General features: G+C 52.1%; 1 protein-coding gene across 2 annotated transcripts in view; it reads left to right on the forward strand.

Annotated features, from left to right (window-relative positions):
- KMT5B (lysine methyltransferase 5B) overlaps positions 1-13,064 on the forward strand; it is a 47,652-nt gene that overhangs the window by 13,769 nt on the left and 20,819 nt on the right. For both annotated transcript variants that reach the window (XM_060177255.1, XM_060177257.1), the window contains exon 3: positions 4,967-5,114. In XM_060177255.1, the coding sequence (XP_060033238.1) occupies positions 4,967-5,114 (148 nt within the window). The remainder of the gene's footprint in view (positions 1-4,966; positions 5,115-13,064) is intronic.

Here is a 13,064-nt window from a genome sequence, read left to right on the forward strand (position 1 = left end):
TATTTTATTTTATTTTATTTTATTTTATTTTATTTTATTTTTTTGCCTCCAGGGTTATTGCTGGGCCTCAGTGCCTGCACCATGAATCCACTGCTCCTGGAGGCCATTTTTCCCCCTTTTGTTGCCCTTGTTGTTGTAGCCTTGTTGATGTCGTTCACTGTTGGATACGACAGAGAGAGGAGGGGAAGACAGAGGGGGGAGAGAAAGACAGACACCTGCAGACCTGCTTCACCGCCTGGGAAGCGACTGCCCTGCAGGTGGGGAGCCGGGGGCTCGAACCGGGATCCCTGAGCTTTGTGGCATGTGCGCTTAACCCGCTGCGCTCCCGCCCGATGCCCAAGTTCAGCTTTTTCATACTCAGTGGAAGCATATGTGTACTGTGTGACCCTTTGTGAAGCAGGCTGAATACCCAGAGAAGTCAGCGCAGGGTCGCGAGCGCAGGGAAGCACCGGCAGCAGCTGCAGCTCCTTGCTCTGGGCCTCCTGGGGCCTTGCCGAGACCTGGAGAGGCCGTAGTCGATTTGATGCTTGCCTCATAATTCTCAGAGCAGAAGAGTCCCTGGGTGTGAGGGGCAGGGCTCTGGAGATTGCCCGGAGTGTGTGGCTGTGTTGAGGACCCTTTCCAGAGGCTCGTTTATTCGGTCTTTGTGATGGAGTCCGGCTCACTTCACAGGATTCCTTCCAGCTCTATCCAAGATGAAGGGTGAAGGCGACTTCGTCATTCCTCATGGTTGAGTAGTGTTTCACTGTGTGTCTAGACCACAGCTCTCTGTTTTTATGGCCTCCAGGGTTGTCGATGGGGCTTGGTGCCAGCACTACAAATCCGCTGCTCCCAGCAGACATCTTTCTATTTTATTTTTACTTGACAGAAACTGAGAGGGAAGGGAAGGTCAGGAGAGAAAGACACCTGAAAACGTGCTTCACTGCTTTGTGATGCACACACTCCCTGCAGGTGGGGAAGCGGGGCTCGAACCCAGGTCCTTGTGCATGGAAATACGTGTGTTTCACCAGGTGCACTGTTGCCCAGCCCCCCTGTATTACACCTTTCTTAGCCACTCACCTGTTGTTGGACACCTGTTGCTTCCAGGTTTTGACCACTACACGTTGTGCTGCTATGAACATAGGTGTCTTTCACTTCCTGCTGATGAAAGCTAGAACCCTTAAAAAGAAACTTAAGAAAGAAAAGAAAGCAACTTAAGTATACAAACTCCGTGACTTCCAGAACAGGCAAAGTTTGCGGGGTGCGGCATCAAAAGCACAAATGCCAGGTGGCATTTTCAGGAATCGCAGATTCTTGTGTTGAAGGGTGAGAACGTGGGACGGTCGGAAGTCAGAGCCACATCGGGCCATCTCTGTCCTGCCGTGCCGAGTCCTCGAGGCGTCTGCTGGTCTCGCCGGCGGCTGCCGAGCACAGTCCTTGCACGGGCGGCACGGTGACCGGCGCCTTTCCTCACGCGGCCGGCCCACCCGAGGCCCGCGGCTGCGCAGCGTATTATCAGGCCCTTTCTCAGCTGAGGACTGCCCCAGAGCCCGCAGCCTCCGGCTGTCCTGCCTGGGCTTTGTCTGCGCGGTGCCACGGCTCCTGACAGGTTTCTTTCTTCATGGGACGGGGCGCCGCACCACTGCCCCTTCTGTGGCGCTCGCCTCCTTTGCCGCTCCTGCAGTAGCCGGAGACACAGAGCTATCCCGCTGTCTCCCGGGCCCCGGGGAGGCCTGCGAGACGGCCACTGCCCCTATTTTCTGGTTTCCTAGCTAGACAGCGAGAGACACCCCGACCCTCCTCCCCCCACAGCCCCGGGTGCGTTCCACCCGGGGAGGAGCCTGCTGACCCGGTGGCCGCAGCAGAGGGCGAGTCACTAAAGACTTGGCCCACTTTTGTTTCTTTCCTCCGGGGTTATCTCTGGGGCTCAGTGCGAAACTCACACGTGCAGCCATTTTTCTCTTCTCTTCTCCTTTCCTTTCCTTTCCTTTCCTTTCCTTTCCTTTCCTTTCCTTTCCTTTCCTTTCCTTTCCTTTCCTTTCCTTTGCTTTGCTTTGCTTTCCTTTCCTTTCCTTTCCTTTCCTTTCCTTTCCTTTCCTTTCCTTTCCTTTCCTTTCCTTTCCTTTCTTCTTTTTTATTGGGTAGGACGGAGAGAAATTGAGAGGGGAAGGAGAGAGAGGGAGAGAGACAGGCACCTGCAGACCTGCTTCACCGTTTGTGAAGCGACCTGCCTGCAGGTGGGGAGCCGGGGGCTCGAACCGGATCCTTGTGCGGGCCCTTGCGCTGCATTCTATGTGCACTTAACCTGGGATGCCAGCACCCGCCCCGCCACCCCCAACCCGGGCACTTTCATTTAAGAGCAAAAAGAACATAAAAAGACAGTCTGCAGTGGTCTGGGAGGTGGCACAGTGGCTAAGGCACTGGACTCTCAAGCATGAGGTCCTGAGTTCGATCCCTGGCAGCACATGTACCAGAGTGATGGCTGGTTCTCTCTCTCCTCCTATCTTTCTCATGAATAAATAAATAAATTCTTTAAAAAAAATAAAAGACAGTCTACAAATGGGAGGGGGACTTGTCTTCCAGTTCTGTCTGCTAAGAGACCACTATCCAGAGAATCTGCGGGCCTCGGAAGTAGCGAACGGGCCCGGATTACACTGGGCAGGCGAGCTGGGGAGCCCAGTTAGGCGAGCGTCCGCTCAGTCCCCATGCCTCGTGTGCTCTCCTCTCTGCCTCAGGTGAAACTTTTTCGGATGCTGTAAGAAAAATAAAGTGAGCGAGGAATCTGAATTGACTTGTCTCCAGACATTTGCAGGTAGCCAGTATGGGAAAAGAACCACCAAATTACTAGACACTAAGAAAATCCAAACCAGACCCTGGGTGGCACTCCAGAGCCTCCAGGATTTCTAGCCCCCGAAGGCTGTTGGATGCGGGGAAGCTGGACCCTCAGGCGGTGTGGCGTAATGGCAGTTGGCACCGGCTACCACGTGCCTCCCTTAGGTGTATGTCTAAGAATTGAAAATACAGTCGAGTGGTCCGGGCGGTGCAGTAGTGCATAAAGCATTGGACTCTCAAGCATGAGGTCCCAAGTTCAATCCCAGGCACATGTACCAGAGTGGTGTCTGGTTCTTTCTCTCTCTTCTCCTATCTTTCTCATGAATAAATAGGCTCAAAAAAAAAAAAAAAAAAAAGAAAGAAAAGAAAGGAAGCCGGGTGGTAGCGCAGCGGGTTAAGCACAGGTGGCGCAAAGCGCAAGGACCAGCATAAGGATCCCGGTTCGAGCCCCCGGCTCCCCACCCGCAGGGGAGTCGCTTCCCAGGCGGTGAAGCAGGTCTGCAGGTGTCTGTCTTTCTCTCCCCCTCTCTGTCTCCCCCTCCTCTCTCCATTTCTCTCTGTCCTAACAGTGACATCAATAACAACAACTACAACAACAATAAAAATCAAGGACAACAAAAGGGAAAATAAAATAAATTTTAAAAAAAGAAAAAGAAAATGCAGTTGGGGGAGTTGGGCGGTAGCGCAGTGGGTTAAGCGCAGGTGGCGCAAAGCGCAAGGACCGGTCTAAGGATCCCGGTTCGAGCCCCCGGCTCCCCACCTGGAGGGGAGTTGCTTCCCAGGCGGTGAAGCAGGTCTGCAGATGTCTGTCTGTCTCTCCCCTCTCTGTCTTTCCCTCCTCTCCATTTTTCTCTGTCCTATCCAACGACGACATCAACAACAATAAAAAATAAATTTAAAAAAAAAAGAAAAGAAAATACAGTTGGAAAACTCATGCCTGACTGGTTGAGCCCACGTTACTATGTACAAGGACCCAGGTTCAAGGCCCCTAATCCCCACCTGAAGAAGGAAAACTTCTCGAGTGGTGAAGCAGGGCTGCAGATGTCTCTCTGTCTCTCTCCTTTATCTTGCCCTACCCTCGTGATTTCTGCCTGTCCCTATCCAATAAATAAAGATGATTTTACAAAAGAAAAGAATAAAAACCTCATGCCTGAATGTTTATAGAAACATTGCCCAAAATACAAATCACCCAGCTGTTGATCATTTGATGAATGAATAAACCGATGCAGACGCTGGGCCTCCCCTCCGCAGGCATGCACATCCGAGGGTCTGTTTTCTTGAAAGGGCCTGGGATGCAGCGCAGTGGAGGAAGCGTTGGCCGTGCACGCCTGAGCCCCGAGTCCAGTCCCTGGCAGTGCGTAGCCGTAGCGACGCTCTGATTCTCTTTCTCACTGATGAGCATAGATAGGAGGGTGGGGAGAAGACACCAGTCGTCTCTTTTTCCCAGTCTTAGTTTTGGGAGACTTGAAGCTGTTCTGGCTGTGTGGAAAGATTCTCAGTGCCAGTACCGCAGCCTCTCTGCCTTAACGCTGTTGAACTTGAGTCGGGCCAGTTCTGCCCCCTTCCTTGTCCTTACGTTGGTTGCCGTCCACAGCTCAGCGCGGACTTCTGTTGGATTTGTGTTAGGTATTTCAGTCGGTGTCCTGTTCTTACCCATCCGTGCAAAATCGGTTCAAACACTAGACCCTCCCTTCTCTAGCTCCCTCTTTCCCCGCTTGTTACCTTGATCAGTGATCCTAGACAACTTCCTTAGCCTAAGTGCCCTCCTACCCTCCAGCAGACAGGTATGCCCAGCCTCCCCTAGCAGGATAACAGGCCCGACGGTGTTCTGCGGGGTCGTGAAGACCTCGCCACCGCTTGTTCTCATGGTTCCTTGGAGGGGCGAGTACGCCACCAGAGGGCTCGGTGCCTGACCTCATCCAGGGGAGGCCCAGTGGCACAGCCTGCGAACCAAGCCACGATTGAAGAGATGGTTGGCCGGGCCGGTCTTGCTGCATTGCATTTGGCCTTGTGTATAAAAGGTACTCAAGGCTTCATGTTCCAGTTGACTGAAATGAACATTTGACTCTTGAGTGGGCAATGGAGCTGCTATAGGTGTCTAAGGAAGATTCAGGCAGTTTTCACTTTGAGTTCCTCTTCTTTTTTCTCCTCACAGGTAATGGTAATTCAGGACTCGAAGGACAGAGTCGATATGTACCATCTTCTGGAATGTCCGCCAAGGAACTCTGTGAAAACGATGACCTAGCGACCAGTTTGGTTCTTGACCCCTATTTAGGTTTTCAAACGCACAAAATGAATACTAGGTAATTCTAAGTCTTCTTTCTCCATGGGACCGATAATGCTGTTGTATTTAAGAAAGCAGATGGTATGGTCTGGGCAGTGGCGAACCTGGTCGAGCGCACCTGGTGTTACACGGTGCAGGGGCCTGCATTCGAGCCTCTGGGCCCCGCCTGCAGGGAATTTCACAAGCAGTGAGGCAGGGCTGCAGGTGTCTCTCTCTCCTGCTCTGTCTCCCCTTACCCTCTTGATTTCTCCTCTATCTAGTAAATAAATGCATACATAAATAAAATAGTTAAGAAAGAAAAGACAGATGGTTAGTTTCAGGTTTCGTCGAGATTTTCAGTTCCCTTGGAGGAGACTTGTTGTCTGCAGAGAGGTGTCCGTATGTCGGCCAAGGGACGGGACGCGACAAAGGCTGCTGAGCCTCTCGCCAGCTCCGATTCTGTTCTCTTACCCCAGGCTGAGCTGGAGGTGTGTGTTCACATTCTGTTTAACTGTTGATGATCTTGGCTGAAAGGACAGTCTGCCGAGGATGCTGGAAGACCTTGAGCCATGATTATAGATGTTTCTGCTTTTTAGCTGTTGCTGTGTATGGGGGATTCTGCCAGTGTGTTTGTTAATACTTGGAATCCAGCCAGGCATTTTTAGCAAGAATGAGTAAGTGTGCGGATTGGTTGTTCCCGAGATCACACACTAGCTTCATCAAATGTCACTACATCTCCTTTGAATCAGTCATCCCTTAAATTCTTTCCTTCTGACTCTCTCTCTCTCTCTTAATGATTTTATTTTTTGTTTGCTTTCTTTATATTTATTTTCCCTTTTGTTGCTCTTGTTTTTTGTTGTTGTAGTTAACATTGTTATTATTGATGTCGTTGTTGGAGAGGACAGAGAGAAATGGAGAGAGGAGGGGAAGACAGAGAGGAGGAGAGAAAGACACCTGCAGACCTGCTTCACCGCCTGTGAAGCGACTCCCCTGCAGGTGGGGAGCCGGGGGCTTGAACTGGGACCCTTACGCGGTCCTTGCGCTTTGCACCATGTGCACTTAACCTGCTGCGCTACTGCCTGATTCCCCCTTCTAATTCTCTTTAGCATCATCTCTCTCTCTCTCTCTCCCAGCAACCCTCAGGTGATTCCATAATTAACAGCTGCCAAACATAAGTCAGACTTTTTATAACATTCCCCCCCCCCTTTTTTGCCTCAAAGGTTATCGCTGAATCCACTACTCCTGGAGGCCATTTTCCCCCCATTTTTTGTTATAGGATAGAACAGAGAGAAATTGAAAGAGATGGGGAGGATAGAGAAAGACACCTACAGACCTGCTTTCCCACTTATGAAGCAGCCCCCCTAGAGGTGGGGAGCTGGGGGCTCGAACCGGGATCTATGCGCTGTCCTTGTGCGTTACTCTTATGCGCTTAACCTGGTATGTTACCGCCCAGCCCCCAACATTTTCCTTTATTTTAAATATTTATTTTATTATTATTATTTTATTTTTTATTTATAAAATGGAAATAATGACAAGACCATAGGATAAGAGGGGTACAAGTTCACACAGTTCCCACCACCAGAATTCCATATCCAGTCCTCTCTCTTGAAAGCTTTCCTATTCTTTTTTATTACCTTAATTATTGGATAGAGACAGCCAGAAATCAACAGGGAAGGAGGGGCTAGAGAGGAAGAGAGACACCTGCAGCCCTGCTTCACAACTCATGAAGCTTTCCCCCTGCAGGTGGGGACTGAGGACTCAAACCTGGGTCCTTGAGCATTGTAACGTGTGCCCAACCAGGTGCGCCACCACTCGGCCCCAAAGCTTTCCTGTTCTTTATCCCTCTGGGAGCATGGACCCAGGGTCATTATGAGGTACAGAAGGTGGAAGGTCTGGCTTCTGTAATTGCTTCTCCGCTGAACACGGGCGTTGGCAGGTTGATTCATACTCCCAGCCTCTCTTTCCCTAGTGGGGCAGGGCTCTGGGGAGGCGGAGCTCCAAGGTCCATTAGTGGGGTCATCTGCCCAGGGAAGTCAGGTTGGCATCATGGTAGCATATGGAACCTGGTGGCTGAAAGAGTTACGATAAAAAGCAGAACAATTGTTGACTAATCATGAATCTAAAAGCAAGAATATAGAAGATGAAGGTTTGGGGGGTCTCCGTTTTGGAAAAAGCTAGTAGGTCTATTTTAGGTGTATTCCAAGGGGCCCGTGACTTTACTAGTTTTTGCTTGAGCCCAACAGCTAACATGCAGGTGGACCCAGGTATTGTCTGGGGAGATGGTGTCAGGGTTGGAAACATTTTCCTTTTCTTTAGTGAGAGAGAGAGAACGTCAGGGCTGCGCCATATGCAGTACTGAGGATTGAACCCAGGCCCTCAGATTAGTACGCGTGCACTCGCCTGGTCAGCACCTCCGCCTTGTCTTTCTCTCTGGACCGCCACGGTAGCAGGGTCATTGCTGGGGCTCAGTGCCTGCACTACAGATCCACTGCTCCTGGAGCCTTATTTTTTTCCCCCTTTTGTTGCCCTTGTTTATTGTTGTTATTATTATTGTTGTCATTGCTGTTGGATAGGACAGAGAGAAATGGAGAGGAGGGGAGAGACAGACAGACACCTGCAGACCTGCTTCACTGCCTGTGAAGCGACCCCCCCTGCAGGTGGGGAGCCGGGGGCTCGAACCGGGATCCTTACGCTGGTCCCTACGCTTTGTGCCACGTGCACTTAAGCCGCTGCGCTACCGCCCAGCTCCCACTTTTTTTTTTAAGAATTTTTAAAAATCTGTATTCATTTATTGGCTAGAGACAGCCAGAAATCGAGAGAGAATGGGGTGAAAGAGGAGAGAGCCGGAGACGGCTGCAGCCCTGCTTTACCACTTGCAAAGCCTCCCCCTGCAGGTGTGGTCCAGGGCCTTGAACCTGTGTTCTTGTGCACTGGAATGTGAGCTCTCAACCAGGTGTGCCACCGCCCACCTACCCCCCTTTTTTCTCGTCACCGGGGTTATCATGGGTTCCTGTACATTGGTGCCTGTACAGTGAGTCCGCTGCTCCCAGTGGCCTTTCTTTGTTATTTGATGGGACAGAAAGAAATGGGGGGAGGGCCAGAGAGAGAGAGACCTGCACACCTGCTTTACTGTCTGTGAAGCCTCTCCTCTGCAGCTGGTGATGGGGGCTTGAACCCGGGTCCTTCTGCTTCATACTGTGTGCGCGGCCGCCGAGCCCCATGGCAGAAGGTTCTCAAGTCTGGCGGGAGATCCTCGCAGGAATCCGGGCGGACACGGCCGCCTCCTCACTCTGGCTCTGGGCTCCTGTGTCGTGGCGCCCTGGAGGGTCCTGTCACCATGGAGCCAGTGGTGAAGGACGTGAGGAGGAGGGGAGGCTTTTTCCCTTTTTTTTCCCTTTGCTTTTGCCGGGGCTTCACCATTCTGCCTCAGCTTTTTCAGACAGAGACGAAGACACCCGGGCCTGGAGCTCCCCTGCGGTGGGTCCGGCGAGCCTGGGTCACCTTCCAGGAGGTGAGCCGCTTAGCAGCTTCGTGCCCCCTCTTTCGAGTCTTCTTCTTCTTCTTCTTTTTTTTTTGGTAGTTATTTATTTATGCAAGAGAAGCACAGCCTCCCTCTGGCACATGTGGTGCCGAGGATCGAACTCAGGGACTTGTGCTTGAGACGGCAACGTTTCCTCCAGTGTCCCAGCCCCCGGGCCGGGCCCCTTCTGCCTTTTAATTCTGCCCCTTGCATGAAGTAGGATGCTGACGGCATTCGTGTGGCGGATATATCCTAGCCTCCCCCGGGAAGTGTGTGTGTGTGTGTGTGTGTGTCCCGGGGAACTGCGCCTTCCATATGTGGCTGCGGTCTCCTGGCTTTGCAGGCCCGACCACACCTCCTCCAGGAAGCAGTCCAGGCCTAGCCACCCCGCCCTGCCCTCTCCCAGCTGTCCTGAGGGGAGAGGGGCGGCTGGAAGCGGCTGGGTGGGGGGAGAACTTGGAGCAGACCGAGGGGTTCCGATCTGCAGTCTCTGCTGTCTCTCTAGTCTCTGCAGTCTCTGCAGTCTCTCTAGTCTCTGCAGTCTCTGCAGTCTCTCTAGTCTCTGCAGTCTCTCTAGTCTCTCTAGTCTCTGCAGTCTCTCTAGTCTCTACAGTCTCTCTAGTCTCTGCAGTCTCTCTAGTCTCTCTAGTCTGCAGTCTCTAGTCTCTAGTCTCTGCAGTCTCTCTGGTCTCTGCAGTCTCTGCAGTCTCTCTAGTCTCTGCAGTCTCTCTAGTCTCTCTAGTCTCTAGTCTGCAGTCTCTAGTCTCTAGTCTCTGCAGTCTCTCTGGTCTCTGCAGTCTCTCTAGTCTCTGCAGTCTCTCTAGTCTCTAGTCTCTGCAGTCTCTAGTCTCTGCAGTCTCTCTAGTCTCTGCAGTCTCTCTAGTCTCTGCAGTCTCTCTAGTCTACAGTCTCTCTAGTCTCTGCAGTCTCTCTAGTCTCTCTAGTCTGCAGTCTCTAGTCTCTAGTCTCTGCAGTCTCTCTGGTCTCTGCAGTCTCTGCAGTCTCTCTAGTCTCTGCAGTCTCTCTAGTCTCTAGTCTGCAGTCTCTAGTCTCTAGTCTCTGCAGTCTCTCTGGTCTCTGCAGTCTCTAGTCTCTGCAGTCTCTCTGGTCTCTGCAGTCTCTGCAGTCTCTAGTCTCTGCAGTCTCTCTAGTCTCTAGTCTCTGCAGTCTCTCTAGTCTCTAGTCTCTGCAGTCTCTCTAGTCTCTAGTCTCTGCAGTCTCTAGTCTCTGCAGCCTCTCTAGTGTCTGCAGTCTCTCTAGTCTCCCTAGTCTCTGCAATCTCTCTAGTCTCTGCAGTCTCTAGTCTCTAGTCTCTGCAGTCTCTCTAGTCTCTAGTCTCTGCAGTCTCTTTAGTCTCTAGTCTCTGCAGTCTCTCTAGTCTCTAGTCTCTGCAGTCTCTCTAGTCTCTCTAGTCTCTGCAGTCTCTAGTCTCTGCAGTCTCTCTAGTCTCTGCAGCCTCTCTAGTGTCTGCAGTCTCTAGTCTCCCTAGTCTCTGCAATCTCTCTAGTCTCTGCAGTCTCTCTAGTCTGCAGTCTCTCTAGTCTCTGCAGTCTCTCTAGTCTCTAGTCTCTGCAGTCTCTAGTCTCTGCAGTCTCTCTAGTCTCTGCAGTCTCTTCAGTCTCTCTAGTCTCTGAAGTCTCTCTAGTCTCTGCAGTCTCTGCAGTCTCTCTAGTCTGCAGTCTCTCTAGTCTCTGCAGTCTCTCTAGTCTCTAGTCTCTGCAGTCTCTCTAGTCTCTCTAGTCTGCAGTCTCTAGTCTCTAGTCTCTGCAGTCTCTCTGGTCTCTGCAGTCTCTGCAGTCTCTCTAGTCTCTAGTCTCTGCAGTCTCTCTAGTCTCTAGTCTCTGCAGTCTCTCTAGTCTCTAGTCTCTGCAGTCTCTCTAGTCTCTCTAGTCTCTGCAGTCTCTAGTCTCTGCAGTCTCTCTAGTCTCTGCAGCCTCTCTAGTCTCTGCAGTCTCTCTGGTCTCTCTAGTCTCTGCAGTCTCTCTGGTCTCTCTAGTCTCTGTAGTCTCTCTAGTCTCTGCAATCTCTCTAGTCTCTGCAGTCTCTCTAGTCTCTAGTCTCTGCAGTCTCTCTAGTCTCTACAGTCTCTCTAGTCTGTCTAGTCTCTGCAGTCTCTCTAGTCTAGTCTCTGCAGTCTCTCTAATCTCTGCAGTCTCTCTAGTCTCTAGTCTCTGCAGTCTCTAGTCTCTGCAGTCTCTCTGGTCTCTCTAGTCTCTGCAGTCTCTCTAGTCTCTGCAATCTCTCTAGTCTCTGCAGTCTCTAGTCTCTCTAGTCTGCAGTCTCTCTGGTCTCTCTAGTCTGCAGTCTCTCTAGTTTCTGCAATCTCTCTAGTCTCTGCAGTCTCTCTAGTCTCTCTAGTCTCTGCAGTCTCTCTAGTCTCTGCAGTCTCTCTAGTCTCTCTAGTCTCTGCAGTCTCTCTAGTCTCTGCAGTCTCTAGTCTCTGCAGTCTCTGTAGTCTCTCTAGTCTCTCTAGTCTCTGCAGTCTCTCTAGTCTCTGCAGTCTCTCTAGTCTCTGCAGTCTCTCTAGTCTCTCTAGTCTCTGCAGTCTCTAGTCTCTAGTCTCTGCAGTCTCTCTGGTCTCTCTAGTCTCTGTAGTCTCTCTAGTCTCTGCAATCTCTCTAGTCTCTGCAGTCTCTCTAGTCTCTCTAGTCTCTGCAGTCTCTAGTCTCTGCAGTCTCTAGTCTCTGCAGTCTCTCTAGTCTCTCTAGTCTCTGCAGTCTCTCTAGTCTCTGCAGTCTCTCAAGTCTCTCAAGTCTCTGCAGTCTCTAGTCTCTAGTCTCTGCAGTCTCTCTGGTCTCTCTAGTCTCTGCAGTCTCTCTAGTCTCTGCAATCTCTCTAGTCTCTGCAGTCTCTAGTCTCTCTAGTCTGCAGTCTCTCTGGTCTCTCTAGTCTGCAGTCTCTCTAGTCTCTGCAATCTCTCTAGTCTCTGCAGTCTCTCTAGTCTCTAGTCTCTGCAGTCTCTCTAGTCTCTGCAGTCTCTCTAGTCTCTCTAGTCTCTGCAGTCTCTCTAGTCTGCAGTCTCTAGTCTCTGCAGTCTCTAGTCTCCGCAGTCTCTCTAGTCTCTGCAGTCTCTCTAGTCTCTGCAGTCTCTAGTCTCTCTAGTCTCTGCAGTCTCTAGTCTCTCTAGTCTCTGCAGTCTCTCTAGTCTCTGCAGTCTCTCTAGTCTCTGCAGTCTCTCTAGTCTCTGCAGTCTCTCTAGTCTCTCTAGTCTCTGCAGTCTCTCTAGTCTCTGCAGTCTCTCTAGTCTCTGCAATCTCTCTAGTCTCTGCAGTCTCTCTAGTCTCTCTAGTCTCTGCAGTCTCTCTAGTCTCTCTAGTCTTGGCCCACTTGAGCCGTGTCTGGAGGCGGACGCCGCCTGTGCACCTGCGACCTGGGAGGCGGGCGGGCGACAGCTCGAGGGAGGCCCGGCTCCCGGCCCCCGACTATCAGAGGCCCCCTTGTCCGCCCCTTCGCCTCCTCAGCTTCGGCGTCTGTGGGAAATGTTGGCCGAGTGCGGCTTCTGCTGCTTCTGCTTCGGTGGCTGAGGGGCGGCCTGACGGCGTCTGCTGCCGACAAGCTCTCGCATTTCTCTCGGTCCTAAACCGACCGGCCGCCCCACTGAGCTTGGTTGGGATGCGATTTCCTTATTTTTAACTTGAAACATCTATTCTGGATAGAGACGGAGAGGTGGAGGGGAAGGGACAGAGCCAGGCACCTACGCCCCGCCTCGCTGCCGGCAGCCGTCCCCCTTCGGCGGGGCACCGCGGGCTCAGGAGCGCTGGCAGCACGGGCCGGGCGACACAGCGAGGGCCGGGGCTTGGCTTCGGTCTCTGCCAGGCGCCAGAGTGATCGGCGCTCTCCTTCTTCATGGAAATTAATAACATCATCAAAAGTAGTGGCCTGGGGCCGGACGGGAGCGCAGTGGTTAGCGCAGGCGGCGCCAGGCACAGGGACCTGCACGAGGATCCCGGTTCGAGCCCCCCGGCTCCCCACCTGCAGGGGAGTCGCTTCACAGGCGGTGAGGCAGGTCTGCAGGTGTCTGTCTCTCCTCCTTTGTCTTCCCGTCCTCTTTCCATGTCTCTCCATCCTAGCCAACAACAGTAATAACCACAACAGTAAAACAACAAGGGCAACAAAAGAGAATAAAATACATTTTTTAAAAAAGTTAAAAAAAGATAGTGCCCCGGTTTAACAAAAAAGCTCCTTTCAGTAGTTCCTTACGGCTCATTTAGAAAGGTCCTGTGGCGGGCTGGGAGAGGCTCAGAAGGCCTGACACGCGCCTTGCCGGCCCTGGGCTCTGCACCCATCTCTGACACCACGGAAGAGCAGCCTTGGACAGTGGAGTAGTGCTTTGGTGTGTACCCCCCCCCCTCTCCCTCTCTCCCTCCCTCCATCCCTAAAACTAAAACACTGCGCTGGGAGCAGGGCGGTGATGTCACACGTGCACAAGCCCCTGGCATCATACCCTCAGACCACAGAGGTGTGCCTGCC

The sequence above is a fragment of the Erinaceus europaeus genome, chromosome 17 (assembly GCF_950295315.1).
Source record: "Erinaceus europaeus chromosome 17, mEriEur2.1, whole genome shotgun sequence".
NCBI lineage: Eukaryota > Metazoa > Chordata > Mammalia > Eulipotyphla > Erinaceidae > Erinaceus > Erinaceus europaeus.